Genomic DNA, 19542 nt, shown 5'->3' with positions numbered 1-19542 from the left:
TTTCTGACAAAATAATTACATTAGTAATTTTGACTAATCATGTCAATTTTATCCCTGATATGTATTCGACAAATTATGAATGTAATATTGTAATGCATGCATCAAATTCATGCAACATGCCATTAAAACAGATTTCATTTATTTATTTGCTTGTTTTCCAATACAGAACAACAAAATACCCACTACATTGTTTTAGCTAACCTTACAAAATAATATTTTGATGTACATTTTCACTTACAACATTTTGGAAAATGGCATATTCAACCATGCTCCATTACTATAAATGAAACTTAATTTATAAAATATAGGCTAATAAAATATATGTATATCAAAAGCAAAATTCTATGGCTGGCAATTCAAACACTGATTATTAAATTATTAAGATAATGTTTCTGGAAATACTACATTTGTTGCGTGTATGAACACGTGTATGGATAATTTTCATTCTAAATATTAAGTGCATTATTAAAAACTATATGCTTGCAACATTTATTTATTTATTATTCTCATAGACAGTTATAATCTTTCATTCTGTTCTAATTCAACTTTCTCCAGAAATTCAAACTCTGCATCTTGTTTTCGACCTCACCGATTGCAAATGAATGTATTGAATTGGCATTTCAAATGCATTTTCAGTTCGTCAACATTGGTGTTTACATTTTTTATTCAAGAAACTCTTTTTTTACCCCAGGGTTTATGTATGGGGGTGATATGATCCTCTGGTCCTGCTGTTCCTCTTTCGGAGTCTCTATACAAATCCCGGGTAGGCCTATTCACAGGCATGAAGTGAAGCACATCTGTACTAGTCACTCCTCCTCCAACAGTATGACGGTGCTCCACCCTCTTCATCGCTTTCATCCATCCGTTACTGTCCCACGAGTGGATAACAGCGGATTTCAGCACCGGGACGGATAGTCCACCGACTCAGGCATCATGGCGACAGAGGTAAGTATTATTAAAACACATTCATTTGAGCTTCATGAGAGATGATGAGCGTTGCTGCGGACAGCAGGACCTTATTCACGAATCGATGGTTTGAATGAAGTTATTTTGACACCTGCTGTGGGTTTGAATCCTGATCACTATGTGTCCTGTATAAACGCTTTTAGTTAGACGCGATCAAAGAAGCCAATTAAGAAATGTAGTCGCTGTTTTTCTTTAAGATAATTTCTTCGACATTATACTGAGCTTTCCTTGAGTCAAGTTCGTATTTTATCGCGAAACACAAATATATTGTGGTAAGAGCAGACAGGGTTTGATGAAGATTGAGTGAGTGAAACAGACAGACTGATGGATTATTCAGCACCCTGGACAGAGACACAAACATACAGACCGAATCAAGATCCATCCCTCAACAACCCACAGACGCATTATTAAAAGTAGCCTATAGGCTATACTCGTTTTTAAAACCGCAACACAGCAACTAACCTCTTGCCTTTACTGTTAGAAAAAAAAAAAAAAAAATGAATTCCTCAAAGGAAACGCTGCGTGTTGTGATTAAATGGCATGAAGGAAATTCACACTTGAAAAGGAAGGTTATAAAACAAACTGTTCCGAATATGATTGGATTAGAGTTCTAGCCATAACAAAATAACCGGTGATACACACCTGTAACTGCACAATTCTTAAAATACATATTTAGCGCCAATTTGCCACGTTACTTGGCAACCGTAATCAGCACACAGTTAGGCTAATTAACTATATTATTTCGTGGACTAATGTTAATTTATGTTGGCTTTACAAAGCCAGCATATTGTTATTTTACAGACTTGGGTTAGGTTAAAAAATATATATATATATATATATATAATCCCTAAACTACCAAAATGTCTTACTAATTCTTCTTACCGCTTTTTAAGATACATCCACCAAACTGTACCTATTTACAGCTGTTTTCATCTTACTAAGGATACATGCGTTACAGTGATTTTACCACAGTTAAGGGTGTTTTAAGTAGCAAAATCATTGTAAGGCAAGGCCTCAAGAAGCGTAATGCTTTACTTGACATGCAAACCCACAAGTGATGTAGAAATAAGTTATCAATCGATCTCATATTGTATGAGCACTGTAAACACTAATAGTCATCTCAAATTATAAAAAATAGTTTACTCAACTTAACCTTACATTTTTACTATTCTTACTAAGTTACAGTTACTCTCTAAATCCTAAATTTGTCATTAATAAAAACATTTAAGTGGTCCTAATTAATCATTATTAACCTGAAATGTCACATCACAGTAATGGAATCATAACTCAAATACATAAGTTCTTTCAAATTTGGCTTCGAGTACTACTAATTAAAAATTACTAAGTACAAAATTGCAGTTGTGTGGAATACCCATAAACCCGTATGCTTGAATAAATTATGTTTGGTCAAAACAAGGGAACTTATGAAGTAAAATAATAGTTTTTTATTTAAAAATGTATTTAGTTTTAATTCTTATGACTATAGTTGTTGTTTTATTGTAGCTGGTTGATAACTGAGATTTTTGTTAAGTCACCATGAGGGTGATAAGTGTTACCTCTGGTCAAATTGGAGCCTGTTTGGTTTAACACATTCTTCTTTACTCAATTGTACTTTACAAAGGGCAGATTTATGTGCACTATGAAGTACTGAGTAGAGTACAGTGTGCCATATGGCTAACTTAAAGTCTAGTCATAATTTCCCTTATCCCTCATATCTTTTCGTATAAGACATGTTATAACCCAATTTAAATAATTAAATCAAAGCAATGATACTTTAATCATAGATGAGTTAAGCTTACTTGTAACTAGTTAAAATTACTTTAAAAAATACGTTCGGTTTACTTGAGCCAAATAAGTATGTTTTAAGCATGCAAACCGATTGCCTTGAAAAATCTAAGTAAGGTCAACTAATTAGATTTTACAGTGAGGAGAGACACAAACATAAAGCTACATTTATCTCATATTAATTCTTAATTGGACAACTAATATATACTGTATGTGCTTGTGAAAAACACTTAGCTCCATATGTTTTTTGGCATATCTTCCAAAATATAATTTCCTCTCTTAATCCATCCTTCCAAATAGCAACATAAATGGTTTATATTTAGGCACCTGTATAGATTGCATGGCAACCTACATTCTGTCTGTATACTCAAGCCATCTTGATTACAAATTCATTCAAAAGGCAGGCAAATCCCTCCAGTGAGAATATACAATGATATTTCTCTGTTTGTAATGTATTCAGGGAAACAATTATATCCCTCAGCAACCTAGTTATTTGTACTGGGATATACCAATTGAAACTGATTGTTAACTCTTACCAAGCCAACGTTTGCTAGAGAAAATGTGTTTCCTGTTGCTTTGGGCATCTTGTGGTCTTGTTGTCCTCCATCCTGCTCGGTTATATTGAAATATATTGCAATGAGTCATCTGAATGTACTAAGAACGCTCCAAGTGCCTTTCTTTTGGTTCACTGGTCAGTTTGGCATTCAGTGCTTGTTAACTCTGTGTTTGTTATTCTGACACTTCTTTAGATGGATCTTATAGTATCTTGATCACAAGCTTCCTAAATCAAGTACAATGAATCCTTAAAATAACTACTGCTGAAAATAAATCAGGTTGTGTTATGCAAGCTCTAGGGTCCCTGTGACAAGTGACGTGTTTCTGTTTATTGCACAGGGCTGCTGTAGAAAGCCTTTAGAGGATTTTTAGAGGATCTGTTTTGATGAGACTCCAAAGTTAATAGTGTTTTTACCCTTGTGCAGAGGAATCAAAATGGCCAGTAAAGGAATACTTCACCAAAATATGACAATTTTGTTATAATTTACTCACCCTCATGTCATTTGGACCCTGTTTTATTGTCTTTTTTGTGAAACATAAAACAACATAAGTATAATGTCTGAGCTGCACTTTTCCATACCATGAACATGGAGAATGATTTATTCTGCCAAGTTTCAAAGAGTACTATAAAAGTGTCATAAAAGTAATCCATATGACTTGTGTGTTTAATTCAATGTCTTTTGAAGCCATGAGGAATATATAGAAAAATTAAGATGTGACCATCCGGGTTAATCATTGACGTCAAAAGTGGTTGGATCCCTCACAGTGTTGGTTAAGTTACAAAAAAAGTAATCCACTACAAATTACTAACTACTTATTTAAAATTATAATCAGATTACTTTACTGATTACTTCATAGAAAAATTAAACACATAACTAATTACTTTACTTTTAAGTTGCTTTCTCAAACATATTTTTCACAACAAAAAAAAAAACAAAAAAAAATTCTGGTCAACAAATTAAAAACAATGTCTATTTTCTCCTTGTTCATTGTTGCACATACTTCAGCTGTCACAGAACGCAAACAGACATATACACTGCGTGCACAATTATTAGGCAAGTGAGTATTCTGATCTTATCATTATTTCCATGCAAATTTTCCAACTCCAAACCATATAAACTTGAATGCTTATTGGATTCAATCATTTCCAGGTGATATTTATTTGTGTAATGAGGGAGGGTGTGGCGAAAGTGACTAACACCTTATATCAAGGTGTGCATAATTATTAGGCAGCTTCATTACCTCAGGTAAAATGGGCAAAAAAAGAGATTTAACTGGCACTGAAAAGTAAAAAATTGTAAAATGCCTTTCAGATGGATGCAACACTCTTGAAACAGCTAAACTATTGATGCGTGACCACCGGACAATCAAACGTTTTGTTGCGAATAGTCAACTGGGGCGCAAAAAATGCATGGAGAAGAAAAGACGCAAATTAACTGCAAAAGACTTGAGAATAATTAAACATGAAGCTACCAGGAACCCATTATCCTCCAGTGCCACCATATTCCAGAACTGCAACCTACCTGGAGTGTCCAGAAGTACAAGGTGTCAAGTGCTCAGAGACATGGCTAAGGTCAAGAAGGCTGAAACACGACCACCACTGAATATATTCACATGATGAACTGTCAAGATTGGGCAAAGAAATACATGAAGACAGATTTTTCAATGGTTTTATGGACAGATGAAATGAGAGTTACTCTTGATGGACCAGATGGATGGACCTGTGGCTGGACCACTAATGGACACAGGGCACCAATTCGAGTCAGGTGCCAGCAAGGTGGAGGAGGGGTACTGGTATGGGCTGCTATCATTAAGGATGAGGTAGTTGGATCTTTTCGAGTTGAAGATGGACTGAAACTCAACTCTCAAACCTACTGCCAGTTTCTGGAAAGTGCTTTCTTCAAGCAGTGGTACAGGAAGAAGTACTCAGCATTCAAGAAGGTCATGATCTTTATGCAGGACAATGCTCCATCACATGCATCCAAGTACTCCACTGCTTGGCAAGTCAGTAAGGGCCTCAAATATGCCTAAATAATGACTTGGCCCCCTTCCTCACCTGACTTAAATACTACTGAGAACTTGTGGGCCCTTCTCAAACATGAGATTTGCAATGAGGGAAGACAATACATCTCTTTGAACAGCATTTGGGAGGCTGTGGTTGCTGCTTCAGTGAAAGTTGATTGTGAACAGATCAAGAAACTGACAGACTCCATGGATGGAAGGATTATAAGGGCAGTTATTGAAAAGAAGGGTGGCTATATTGGTCACTGAATATTTTTGAAAGGCCAAAAATGTTATTCAGTTGTCATTTTGTGTTACTTATTTGTTGCGCTTACTCTAAAAATTGAGAATAAACAATTGAGTTGGGAGAAATTATTTTTGTAATTTAGTTGCCTAATAATTGTGCACACTGATAGTTGCCTAATAATTGTGCACACTTATATATTCCCCTGAGAAAGACAAAACTCACTTTTTCTTTGTTCAACATTCAGGTTTGAGGTTCAATAACATTTTGGATTGACTGAGAGCATTGTGTTTGTTCAACAATAAAATTAATCCTGAGGAATACAATTTGCCTTATAATTGTGCACGCAGTGTATATGAACATATGAATTCACATTTTAATTGTATTACACATGAATTGTAACCCAAGTAATGTACAAGTTATGACTCAATGAAAGTAATTACTTTCATTGAGTCAGTAACTGTAATCTGATTACAAGAATTTAAAATGTAATGCATTACACTACTTTTTGTGCCTAAAAGTAATTGTATTACAGTAACATATTACTTTGTAATCAATTTACACCCAACACTGCTCACACGTCACTACCGACAGCTATGCAGCAAATTTGAAAAACGTGACCAGCAAATGAGGTTTGATAGCTACAGAAAAAGGGAAGATTATCAGTAAACAACATAAAACAACTTAAATTTTGGTCTGTTTCTCACCCAAAAAGATTGTGTGACTTTCCATTTTAGTGAAGAAAGAAAGTAAAATAGGATTGGAACAACATCGGGTGAGTAAATAATAACAGAATGTTGAAGTTTAGTGTGTACTATTCCTTTAAAGACTGCCACATTGATTTGTTGTGTTTTAAAAGGGGCTGGTAGAAATCAAACACAGCCATCTCGTTACATACTTGCACCCTGGGCCAGGCCCAGTTAATTATACATAACACTTGCATATCAAGAATTTTTCAATGAACTGTTTTTGTCACTTGTTGCAGTAACTGTGATCGCCAATCTGTACATTCCCAATTAGCATTTTTAATTCCACTTTCTTTGTAAGAAGTGAATAGGTAATACAGGATAACAGTATAAGAATACATTGCAGTAATGCTCACTGTCATATTACTCATAGTATCTTTTGAATTCAGTTCACATTACCAGGAAAATTAGGCTGATACAGTTGTACAGTAATAAGACAAACAGATTTTGGGGTCTTAGGTATTCTGAGAAAGAAAGAAACCCAAAGTAAGAGTGTGGAAAGGAGAGGAGGACAGTGAGATAGCAAGACAGAAAGCAGCTCAACTGTGTAACAGCCCTTTTAAAATGTCGCAGCTAAAACAACCTGTAATTTGTTTAATGTGACCCTGAGGCCAAGTGCACTCAGCATCTCTGGTAGCAGTTAAAGTACTGGCCTTTCAGTAGCTGCTTCATTTTCTAATGGCATGAAATCCATGCACTGTTTACACTCAATGGATCTTACATATTTGCAGCATCGCTTTGATTTTCTCCTTATGTTCAGTTTTTAGTACATGGCAGATGTTTAGGACATGTGCGTTCAGTTACAAGTTGATAATCTGAATAAAGCCAGTAAAAATATGCAATGATAACATTTCATAATGGTGCTTAGACTGAAGAATGCTTGTCGCAAATTGTCATGAACTGCTTTACTTATCAGTGTCCATTATAGCCATACAGTGGCCTTCAAAAATGTATTGGTCACACTTAAAAAAAGTTTGAATGTCTTCGAATTAGATAATAAAATATGAAATCAAGTGTCCTGCAAACTAAACCTGTTCTCAGAACTAACTGAGCCAGTTTTGCATTTACTTTAAACCAACTAGGCCCAACTTTACTTTCTTTAAAATAAATGTCACTTGGTGTGATATCGTACCCAGTGCATACCTCACATTTACCCCACCAAAATCCTTATATTTTGCAGAGTTGTTCACCTCATTTTCTGTGTAACTCTGTTTTGCATGATAATCATTCACTCATAAACAAGCTTCAGAAGACAGCCAGATTCTATTTAAGAGCAAATTTGTCTCTTGGGGCAACAGTAAAGCTGAGCTTATTGTCTCCTGGTATTTAATTAACATGCATAAGAAAATGTGCTTAATTTAGGATCAGAAGTGTTTGATTGTAAAGGCATCTGTGCACCAGAATGGCATCTGGCATGTTTGACCTGTTTGTGTGAAAAAAAAAAAAAAAAAAAGAAAGGATAGTTTTTAGTTTGCAAGGTTTAAGTTTTTAATGAAACATATGAAGTGTTTCGACAGCAGATTTATTTAGAATCTACAGTGCTCTTTGAAACCTTTGCAATATGTGTTGTACATAAAGATTTGCAATATGTATATGTACTTCCATCAAGTATCATCTAACATGTCCAGCCTGATCTCATGAAAATGATGTGACCATGGCAACGTTTTTGCAAAACGATTCCGTGCTTTCTTACACGTTTCGCTGCAGTTTCCCATTGAAATGTCCAGCGAGGGGCACCAACAGCGAGTGAAATTATGCCGTAATCAATCAAGGGTTTTAAGGTGAGCATTAGATGCAGTAAAACATACCTCCCTAACCAAAAACTTTAACCTAAACCTAACCAATAGTATCCTAAAAGCAAATGAGAGGTAAATAAAACATTTTTAAAACATACTTACCCTAAACCAACAACTAAACTTAACCGACAGTGTCCCAAAAGCAAATGCGACATGAAAAGCACATTTTCATGTTGCTTCAGTGGTTTCGATTTTGTGGTTAAAAATTACCCATACATTTCTTTGAGCAATTTACCTCTAACATCACATACATCGTCATGTGGAATATTAGTGATCTGTTTTTTTATTTGTCCTCCCATATTTTGTGTGTCATTTTCACATTGTAACAGATGTGGTGTCTCTGTGGGTCAAGATAATGAACATAAAAAGCTACATATAATCGTATAGTGCGCCAACTGTGTTCAGTGATGTTGGCCATCTGGTTTGCACATCAGTACAAACTTGACATGATCGAAATGGATATATTGTATTTTAATTCTTCCAATGTCTTTTATGTGCTGGTTAAAACAGGGCCCATATGATGACTTACTCTTTCTCTGTGTAATGGGTCCAAAACATTGCTAAACATCCATCCCTCCAGGGCAAGACGGAGGTTTTCTATCACTCAGTAGATTGGAGTCCTTCCCTCATGAAATGTAGGTCTATAAAGTGATTTTTGGCTCTTCTACTGTGTCTCTCAAGGGTTTGAGAGTACATCAGCATTTCCCTGATTCTGTGTGAAGAAACCTGAGTGCTGTTAATGTTCTGCCTCTGTCGCATCTGTTTAAAATCATCTTCCACATTCATAAGGGAAAGAAGAGGAAATGCCCCGAGAGCCTATGAAGTCTTGAAGCTACACATCCTAATTTGCATCTGCAGATCTGCTCAGCTACTTATGAAATACCTCTTGGTGTTGGCAGCATCTGGAATCAACCTCTGAACCCTCAGATTTTCTGCCAAACACACTGTTTCAATAAAATGTATAATCTTTTCCTCAACTGATGAATTTTAATTGGCTGCAACTACCTCACTGCTGAGGGTCATGATGGCCGGTGATGCTAATGGTCTCACCTTTCAGACCAATTACAGCTCTGCTAACTTTGATAGCAATGTGATTTTAAACAATTGGATAGTTCCTCCAATAATAATCTCATTTTACCACCCACAGTCCATTCACTGATTGTCCAATGCATACTGCACACAAACATGCTGGCTGAAATGACCAGTTCCCATCTGACTGGCTGGCGCTGTGCAACCTCCGAGATTGGAAACAAAGTTGTGTGTACAAGTTGCAGGATTGGTAAAATTACTGCCTTTTTATGAAAGGACTAATCGCTAAAGGTGACCACACATCCTCTTTTTGCCGGACATGTTCTCTTTTTTGGACCTGTAAAATGCGTCCGGCCAGGATTTTGAAAGTGGCAGAAAAAGAACGAAAAAGTGTGAAGTGCAGTACTATAAAATTATTTTTTAATGGCTTTTCTGTTTTTATTTTATGTTGTTTTATATATGTAATTTTGTTATATTTTTTTTTTTTTAATTATTTTTTGTTTTACTTCATGTCCATTCTTACATGTATTAATGTTACTAATTATTAAATGTATTAAATACATTTAAATACATCTACGGTCACCCTAAATCCCTGGATTTGCCAAAGTTTTCCAGGGAGCTTGATCTCATGAAAAAAAAGTGACATTTTTGCAAAATGATATTACATGGTTTTTAAACATATTGCGAGGTGAAATATCCACAGAGTGGCGCTTAAAGCAAGTTAAATTTTCTTCCCAACTGATGAAGTTTTTAAGGTTAGTGCTCTATTGAGTTTTAAATCAACAAAACTGACCTTCCTACCAGAAACCTTAAACTTAAATCTAACCGACAGTGTTACGAAAAGCAAATGTGATGTGAAAAAAGCAATTGCTGAAGCAACCAAATAATAATTTTGTGGTGCTTGTATGACACTTTTTTTTTCACAGTAAGTGCTATGCTATATCAGTTGAGCTACTGCACAATTTGATCACACTTGAACAAACTTAAAAATGTAGTTGGTTATATAATGCAAACATTAAAATGTAATGTCTTAAGTCATGCACTACATTGAAAGTGTTGTAAGATATAAGATGGCATTGAAGAACATGATGAAAAGTGTTTATGAATTGATAATCTGTCCTTTTACTCAAGATTTGAGTGAAAGGAAATAAAAGTAATTGTAGCTTTAGTGTTAATTTCAGCGGCGATGAGTACAACGAGCCATGTAAAATTATTTTTCAAAAAATGTAGGTATAGTAATGTGATTCTATCAGACCAGGTAGTTTCCAGGTTATTGGCATCAAATCTTTGAAAAATATGTTTTTGAGTTTTGTTAAAGGCACTTAGTAGCAAGTACACTAGAAACCCATGAGCAGAACTGTATTCAATTAGAATTTTCCACAACAGTCTATTATTGTGGTATAAACCGCCCCAAAATGGTACTGTATGTTTAAACAAAAATAATCTTTGATTGGTTGCTTTTCATGACTGTCAGACAGACCTTTCTTGACTTAGTGGACAGTTTTTGGCCAGAATAAGCTGCAAAGTGGACCAGACTTTATGCTGATAGTCAAAAGTATGGCTACATAAGACTTCTCTCCTTATAATAAGCACATATGTACCAATAACAATTTAGATGAACTCCCAAGTTTGAATAATTTGCCATATCTTCTGGGAAAAACCCAACCGTGGTCAGTCTCATGACTGGATAAGCCACTTGCTTGCGGTTATGCCAACAGCTGCTTAGGGATTTCAGACAGCAGAACAGCTATTATGAGTGTCCCCAGCCTGTGCTGGAATCTCTCTGAGCGGTGCTCGTGGAGGAGAGAAGGAGTAATTAGACTCGTCTCATTTAGAGGGAACTAAAGGCTTTGTGTGTCTCGTGGCAACGGTGAAGACTAATTATTGTTCATGTCCATCCTAATGAAGCTTTGGTTGCTAATTCAGACTTTCTTTGTATTTTGTTGTTGCTATATAGAGGTCAATAATGACAACATGCTGTTAAATTCTGCTTTTACTGCTACAATATACAGTATGCATGAAATCCCAGAGAAAAGATTTATTACTCAGAGGTCACTCTTTCATAGCTCGGGAGACTGAATGTGTTCTCAGTAATTACTCATTTAAGCATTAACTTTGTCTCTGATGTGTCTTCTAAAATGCCATAGGAGAAATAAAAAGGCACAAATCTTGACAGAAAGTAAGAGCATGGAGCTATAAAATTAATGTGGATAGCATAGTGCTAATAATATGGTCTTGGATGAATTTGAAGAGAAATAATAGAATTCATATTGAGGTATTGTATATGACTTTTGATGGCAGACTTTGGTATCTTGGAAAATCCAAGCACAGTATGAAACATTGTTGAATTCTTTTCTGAAACTCTAAAGGAGGCACATGATTACTTGTGTCTTTTACTCAGGAGAAACATCTGAGAAAAGGAGGCTTAAGCAAAATTCTCCATTAGCTTTCCATTTAATCTCACTACTGTCTAGCAGAAAAAATTGCAATATTTAATCATGTGTGATTTTCATACTTTGTATGAAATGTGCAGACAAAAATATGCATTTTCCCAAAATCATCATATTTCACAATCCAGTATGGTTCTATTTATGCAAAACTATGAACCAAATGAAACTCACTTTCATTGCTTTTTCATTCTCTGTGTGTGGTTCAGCGCTGGCCTTAAATAGTACTTTGCTATTTAAGCAATGGAAATTATTAATAATAGACTTCTTTCTGGCATCAAAGCTTTTAGGAATTACACTAATGAGATTGCAACTGTGGCCACTTAATTTTTGCTTAATATTAAGCTGTAAGCCTTGTGTTATATATTGATCTGTTAAAATAATGATTTATTTATACAGGGAGACTAAAATAACTTGTTTGGAAACTTTAGATTAGATCTGAAATTTTAAAATGCTACAGTGGTGCACAAAAATATGCTGTTTATTTAAAGGGGTCATGAAATGTTCCTTTTTTTTTTTTTTTTTTTAAATAGATTTATAATCTTCCCTGAGGTCCACTGATAATGTTAGTAAAGTTATTATTATTATTATTATTATTATTATTATTATTATTATTATTTTGCATTTAAACATAATTTAGTCATAATTCACTGATAATTCATAATTCATTCATAGTCATAATTTATTAAAATATGATCATTTTCCACCCTCTCTCTGGCCCTCTGTCTGAAACGCTCAGTTTAGGCCTAAGCGCCTCCTTAAAACTTCAACGTAAACACTCCCACTGTTCTGATTGTCTAGCATCGTACAGCCCCTCAAATTCAGCCACATTTGAAAATCAATCAGAAAAGAATGAACAAGATCCACAACATTATTAAACTAAATTTCAGGGTTTACACATAACGCTCATTCAACATATTGCATCTGAATATATTAAACTGTTCATTTCAAGCATAACTGTTAACACTCACACACTGTCTACACAAGACGGGAGAGTCACGTTCCGTCAAAAGCAATAAAACCCATTATAATTAATGATGCTGTCTACCATGGAAGTGTCCATTGTGATGCATCGTGTTGCGCAGACAGTAAACAGATGTCTCGTTCCATTTTGTGCAGCATGCACTGTGCTACTACTGCCAACAACACAAATAAACGGTTTAGAAAGTTCATGTCGACGTGCCCGGTGTAGTCAGCCTCAAGCCGTTGCATCGCATCAACGGATGCACCTGGTGTAAACAGGGTGTCAGCACCATAAGCAGTTGTGACATTTGAAATATTCATGAATGGAACTGTTTACTTACTGTTTTGCATCGGGTCCAAGTGTTTTTAACTGCCCCATCCTTCAGTAACAGTTACTTTGCAAAGCTTGAATAATTTTATGACTGGTTCACAATCGATCCATGCTGATAGCTGAAAAAACTTGCAATCCACGCTGAAATATGCTGAAGACACATCCAGTTTCCAGTATCATCCTGCACTAAAATGAACATCGCCATCTAAACAGTCAACGGCGTCCATCTAGCATATGTTTTCATACACCAACAATTAAAAATAGCGCAGATGGGCGAAAGAACGTGCCCATGATGCGTTTGTGCTCAAAAAAGCAAGAGGCAGTGGCTGAATGACAGAGAATGGTTTCTTCTCTTCAGAGTTGTAACTTGACACCACGATATGTATCAAATGGTCAAAGACGTCTGTCTGTGCATGTTTAAATACAAAAATAATTTAAAATAGTCCAGATGGGTCCCTTTTGGTGTTCAGGAATAATAAGGCCACAGTAGGCCTTGTTTGTCCTTCTCTCTCAGTTTACGAACTGAAGCACCAATGGGCGGGGCCAAGGGTGCGTTGATGTAAAAGTAGGCGTTGATGTTTTTGAGCTGTAGTGGTTTTAGAGCCCTTAGTGACGTAGGGTAGTCGTGGAAGTAGAGAACGAGGCGTTTTTGCAGCTTGGTTTCAATAAATGCTTTTACTGCATTGGGGATTTTGAGTTCTGAAATTTTTAGTGTTTTTTTTTTTTTTTATTGTAGAAAGACCTCTTATATGTCAAAATATCAAGTAAAATTTGATTCCTCATGACATGACCCCTTTAAAAGAGTACAAGCCGCATAATTTTAGGTATTATTCATGTCCATAGCGTAAACGGTACGCAACAAGTTACACTTATAATTTCAGTAGTAAGGGTAAGGGGAAAATCCCTAATAGTAAGCATAAATGAACCATTTATATTATTTTTAAGCATCACTAATAAATAAATACTTTTTACATTTAGGACGTTTATCAGATGCTTTTTGTCCAGAGCAACTTTATCCACTAGGGATAAAAAAAAAGAAAAAAAAGATGAAAAAATATTTTTAACATTTCCATTAAACGGAAGCATTAGAATATCAGTCAAAATAAGACACAGCAAATGTTCATCATGGCTGAATGTATGTCCTATTGGATGTATCAGGTATCATTCTGTCCCGCAGGTGTTGTTGGCTCTCTATTTTATGATATTTGCAGAGCTGTTGAAGATGGTTTAAGCGTATAAAGCCCCAAAACAACTCACTGTTTCTTGTCCTTTGTTTGATTTATACTCTGTCTTCATTCTGGCCCATGTTTTATACACATTTACTGTATATTCCATCGTATTTAAAAATATTATTTCTTTAGAAGCCCCTGTCTGAGACCCTTGAAAAAGGGCCAGGCTCTGTCACTTCTTTGTGTTAAGGAAGAGATAGAAACAATAAAGCACTGGCCTAAGTGAAACTTAATTTGCCAAATTCTTAGCGACTTGTATAATGATTTAAAGGTGCGCTAAGCAATATTTTCCACTTATAAACATTTTACACCTAAGAAATTAATAGTACTTCTGACAAATATGTTTAAAATGAAGTACACTCACATGACGGTAAGACTCCAGTCATTCTACTGGCCTACAAAAGTTGCAGAGACAAATATAAGTAAGCCATATGTAGGACGATTCCTCAGTGGCATTTTCAAAACATTGCTCTGTTTTTTTTAGCAACATTGGTTCATCAAATGGTTTGAGATTGGGGCGGGAACAATGCTAGGTGGGGGAAACCTGTTTAAAAAGAATTACTTTTGTAATTCCATTAAGTGACTTTACTAATGCTGAAATTAAAAACCTTTAAAATATGCTGTATGTGTAATCAGTGTGCCATCTATCTTGACTTTGTATTTTGTTTCTCTTTTTAGTTCCACAACCTTCAGGAGCTGCATCACGGTGTGTCTCTGGCCACCAAGGTCTTCATTCAGAGAGACTACAGTGACAGTACCATCTGCAAATTCCAGACCAAGTTCCCAGCAGAGCTGGACAGAAGGGTATGCTTCTTCCTCTTGAGTCAGAGCCATGGAGGTGATCACAGCACAAGAGCATTCACAGACCGCAGACACTGTCTGAAAGCTCAGACAAGAATGCTTCATCCTGCCCATGCATATTAAGCAAAATAAAAATAAATAATAATAATAATACAAATACAGAGAGGAGTGAGAAAAGTAAAACATGTTTGTTGGTTGTATTGTATGAAGAACAAGAAAGGGTTGGGGGCAATTGATGCACCATATTACCATTTTTTACGTGGTTCCGCATCCCATGAGGCGTTGCTCATTTTTGTAACTTTCTGAATGCCTGAATCTTAAAAGGGTCATATCATGAAAAGTAAAAAAAAAAATGTATGTGCTATGTAAACATGTTCTAACTTTCAACATTTCTTCTTCAGCCCAAAAAAGACTATTTTGTGAAACTAAACTGCAAAAATTGCTCACTTCGAACATGTGAAACTTTCTGGTGTCAGGCACATTAAGTGAAACGAAACAGTTTACCCAAAAATGAAAATTCTGTCATTATTCACCCTCATCAGTAGCCACAGATTTGCCAGGGTGTGCAACTGCCAAAACGTCAGGTTACACACACAAATAAAATAAGATTTTTTTTTTTATGCTTATAATAGTGTGCAACAATGTTAATAAAAATAAAAAAACTATTTAAATTCAGAAAGTTTATGCTTCAGTATACGGAGTTCCGCTTTTTTATCATGCCTGCGTCAATACCAGCAAAATAAGGTAGTTGTTGTTATATTTTTCCTCAATTACAATACAGTATATGCAAATTACAGAACATTTGGAGAATACATTTAGAAAGGTAGGCTACTATAACGCTCTGTCATGTGATGATTTGTTCACAAAAACGGCCTAGTTATAAATCATTCCAAAGAAAAACAATTATCGTTTTTTTGACAGATTTTTGTTTTTATGACTAAATATCAAGCCTAATATTTGGTTACATTAACAGGCCTACCTACTCCATTGTCAAAAGTAGGTGTGGAGGTGAGGGCGTGGTCAAGTGCCCGTCTGGGGAGAGAGAATTGTGAATAATTACCGTTTCCATGTTCACAGTGAGAGGCGGGGGAGGTAAAAGATGGCCCAGTCCGCCGAGAGAGAGAGAGAGAGAGAGAGAGAGAGAGAAAGCTGAGTGTTCCTGAGTGCGATTTGTATTGTGCTGAAAAGCATCAATTTGCGTGTGACCACTGAAAAGTGGAATATATATATAGACTGTGAAGCTGTGGGAAATAAAGCCCTTTTGAGTTGGATCTCGCCGTGTCCCGCTTCCTCCTTTTGATTCAAATACGAACATCTGTTACACTGGTGCCGAAACCTGGGAAAAGGAGGAAGCGGGACACGGCGAGTTCCAACTCAAAAGGGCTTTATTTCCCACATCTTCACAGTCTATACATATATTCCACTTTTCAGTGGTCACACTCAAATTGATGTTTTTCAGCACAATACAAATCACACTCAGGTACACTCTGCTCCATGCAGCTCTCTCTCTTTCGGTGGACTGGGCCGTCTTTTATTTCCCCCGACTCTCACTGTGAACATGGAAACGGTAATTAGTCACAATTCATCTCAGGTGGATGTCCTTACCGCTTTCTCTTTCCCCAGATGGGCACTTGACCACACCCTCACCTCCACAATAGGATTTAATTTATTATATTTTTTATAAAATAAGACAAGTCATTATAACATAACACTAAGGCTAAATATCTCAGCTCTGTTGGTCCTCACAAAGCAAGTGAATGGGTACCAACATTTTGAAGGTCCAAAATCACATAAAGGCAGCATAAGAGTAATCTATACGACTCCAGTGGTTAAATCCGTGTCTTCAGAAGAGAAATGATAAGTTTGAGTGAGAAACATCAATATTTAAGTCCTTTTTTTTACTATTAATCTCCATTTTCACATTAATCTTCTTTTGCTTTTGGCAATTTGCATTCTTTGTGCATATTGCCATCTACTAGGCAGGAATGAGAAAAGTAAGACAGTACTTAAATATTGATCTATTTCTCACCCACACCTATCATATCTCTTCTGACAACATGGATTAAACCACTGGAGTCATATGGATTACTTTTATGCTGCATGTGATTTTTGGAGCTTTAATATGTTGGTACCCATTCACTTGCATTGTGAGGACCTACAGAGCTGAGATATTCTTCTAAAAATCTTTGTTTGTGTTCAGCAGACGAAAGAAAGTCATACACATCTGGGATAGCATGAGCGTGAGTAAATGAGAGAAATTTAATATTTGGGTGAACTATCCCTTAAACAATGCATGTCACGTTATTGTGCTTCAGTGTCTTGCACACTCTGTTTTCCCTTGGCACACCCAGAGCCTCATTTTTGGCATCCGGTAAGATCTACCAAAGCTCTGAAATCTCATTCATGTTTCAGTTCAGATTAAAAAATGGCGTGTCTCACCAGGTTAGATGCCATTGACACTAAACAGCATTGGTTGTTGCATGTGATATAACCAATCAATGTCCAGAATCATAGTACAGTATTAAATCAAGTCTTAAATCTCATTGTTAACACTTTTCTAATTGCTGCAGGTTAGTTTTATAAACTCTTTTGCAGGGCAATTAATTTAATTTTTTTTTTTTTAAAGTATTATATATCTAGGGAATCTATTTCTGAAAAAAAATAAAAAGACCACATTTTCACAGGAGAAAGCAACAGAGAGTAGATGAAAGTCTCCCTTGTACAGTACAGTATCTGAACAGTGTTACGATATTCTGAGAAAATATTTCTCCTTGTAGACATAAAGACTTTAGAGAGTAAAAGTGTGACTCGAGCAGTCTGAATATGTGGAATAGAAGATTAGACTAGTAAAACACCCATAAAATTGTGTCCTGGGCCCTGTGAATTTAAGTGACGGCCCTGCTTTAAATGAAAGTGTTCTTACAGAAGTGAGAGTGAATGGCATGATCACAGAGATTATTAGATAGAGGAGGTACTGTATATTAATCTGTTCGTGTAAAAGCCTCACATTGTTGTAACTGACTATTGTGTGTAGATTGAGAGGAGCCTGTTTGAAGAAACGGTGAAGATACTCAACAGCTATTATGCAGAAGCTGAAAAGATTGGTGGTCAGTCCTACCTGGAAGGCTGCCTGGCTTGTGCTACGGCCTACATCGTCTTCCTGTGCATGGAGACACGCTATGAAAAGGTATTGAGATAAAGTCTTCTCTTGATTCATTTACAATACAGTCAACATTCATCACAAAGTCAGTTCTGAGATCTATGCTTGAGTACAGTTTCTGGCCCATGGAAAGCTTTGAAGATCAAAGAGGAGCATTCAGGCCTGGTCACCCAAGAATTCTCAAAGAATCTAAACATTAGAAAGTACATTTTGATGTGCCGGCCCATTCGAATCTGACCACACACGTTCAGAGTAACAGATGGAAATCGCTTTGGAATAACAGTCAAACAAAGTTGAGATAAGGTTTGATATGTGTGGATATGCCGTACGTAGACAATGGTTCCCCTCAGGTGTGCACCTCTCATCCAATAAGCATATCTGACTGAATCATAACATGGCATTCAGTGCGGTGGTCCACTTCCAAATAGCTAATTACTCTTCACAGGTGTGCTTCACCTGACAGGCACTGAGATAGAATGGACATAAAGTGGAAAGTGCCTGCCAGCTCTATGCTGTCATTCCACATTTATGTTCATGCTTTAGCATTTTTGAAAAGTGATGTTATTCCATTTGTGGAACTTTGAGGTCACATCAGGTCAGAAAGCATAATGCCCATTGTTTTTTGAACCAAGTTTATTTTGAGTGCAAATATATATACTTCTAAAATAATAATTTGTATCTTTGATAATTAAGTTACGGGAAAATTCTCTCTCTATAATGCTGTAAGCAGAAATTCCCCTTCACATGTCTAAATGGGGTCAGTCAATCTAGTTGCACATTCTGCAAATCATTTGCTTTAAAGGCTTAATCCACCCTTATATCATGTACTCACTCTCATGTCGCTCAAAACACTGCAAAACAATAAATAAATAAATAAATAATAATAAAATCACTCTATTTATCAGTAATTTTGTTTTCAGAGCCCCTTAGAAGACAGGGAGGGAATTATTTTTCTGAAATCGTTTTGCATTCCCTTTAAAAATTGTTGCGTTCCCTCGCAATACACATTGAGTTCAGTCACAATTATTTTGGGTTCCCTTGCAATTAATTAACCATGGGTTTTACTATAGTAATACTGTAGTTACCATGATTGTAGTTACCATGTTTTTTGGCAGAAACCATGGTTTTACTATAGTGATATTGTAGTAAACATAACTGTAGTGACCGTGTTTTTTGGTGGAAACCATGGTTTTACTATAGTAATATTGTAGTAAACATAACTGTTTACTTTTTTTTTTTTTTTTTGGGTGGTGGAAACCATGGTTTTACAAATGGATTAGTAATGTTGACTGTAGTAACCATGTTTTTTTTATTTTTTTTTTATTTTACTATAGCAATATTGAAGACTATAGTAACTGTGGTTAAACTGTGGTTACTGTTGTTAAACCATGGTTAATTTTCAGAAGGGTTAACCATGGTTTTACTATAGTTACCATAGTTGAACTATGGTGTTTGTAGTAAAACCATAGTAACCACGAATTATGTTTTT

The 19542-nt window shown here is 35.8% G+C and overlaps 1 protein-coding gene across 1 annotated transcript in view; it reads left to right on the top strand.

Moving 5' to 3' along the window:
- The first annotated feature begins 586 nt into the window (after positions 1 to 586).
- LOC127412436 (golgin subfamily A member 7B-like) overlaps positions 587 to 19542 on the top strand; it is a 46582-nt gene continuing 27626 nt past the window's right edge. The window contains exons 1-3 of the mRNA XM_051648782.1: positions 587 to 945; positions 14771 to 14896; positions 17928 to 18080. Coding sequence (XP_051504742.1) covers positions 934 to 945; positions 14771 to 14896; positions 17928 to 18080 — 291 coding nt within the window. The 5' untranslated portion in view covers positions 587 to 933. The remainder of the gene's footprint in view (positions 946 to 14770; positions 14897 to 17927; positions 18081 to 19542) is intronic.

Source organism: Myxocyprinus asiaticus, chromosome 21 (assembly GCF_019703515.2).
Source record: "Myxocyprinus asiaticus isolate MX2 ecotype Aquarium Trade chromosome 21, UBuf_Myxa_2, whole genome shotgun sequence".
NCBI lineage: Eukaryota > Metazoa > Chordata > Actinopteri > Cypriniformes > Catostomidae > Myxocyprinus > Myxocyprinus asiaticus.
This window is presented reverse-complemented; position numbering and strand designations above follow the sequence as displayed.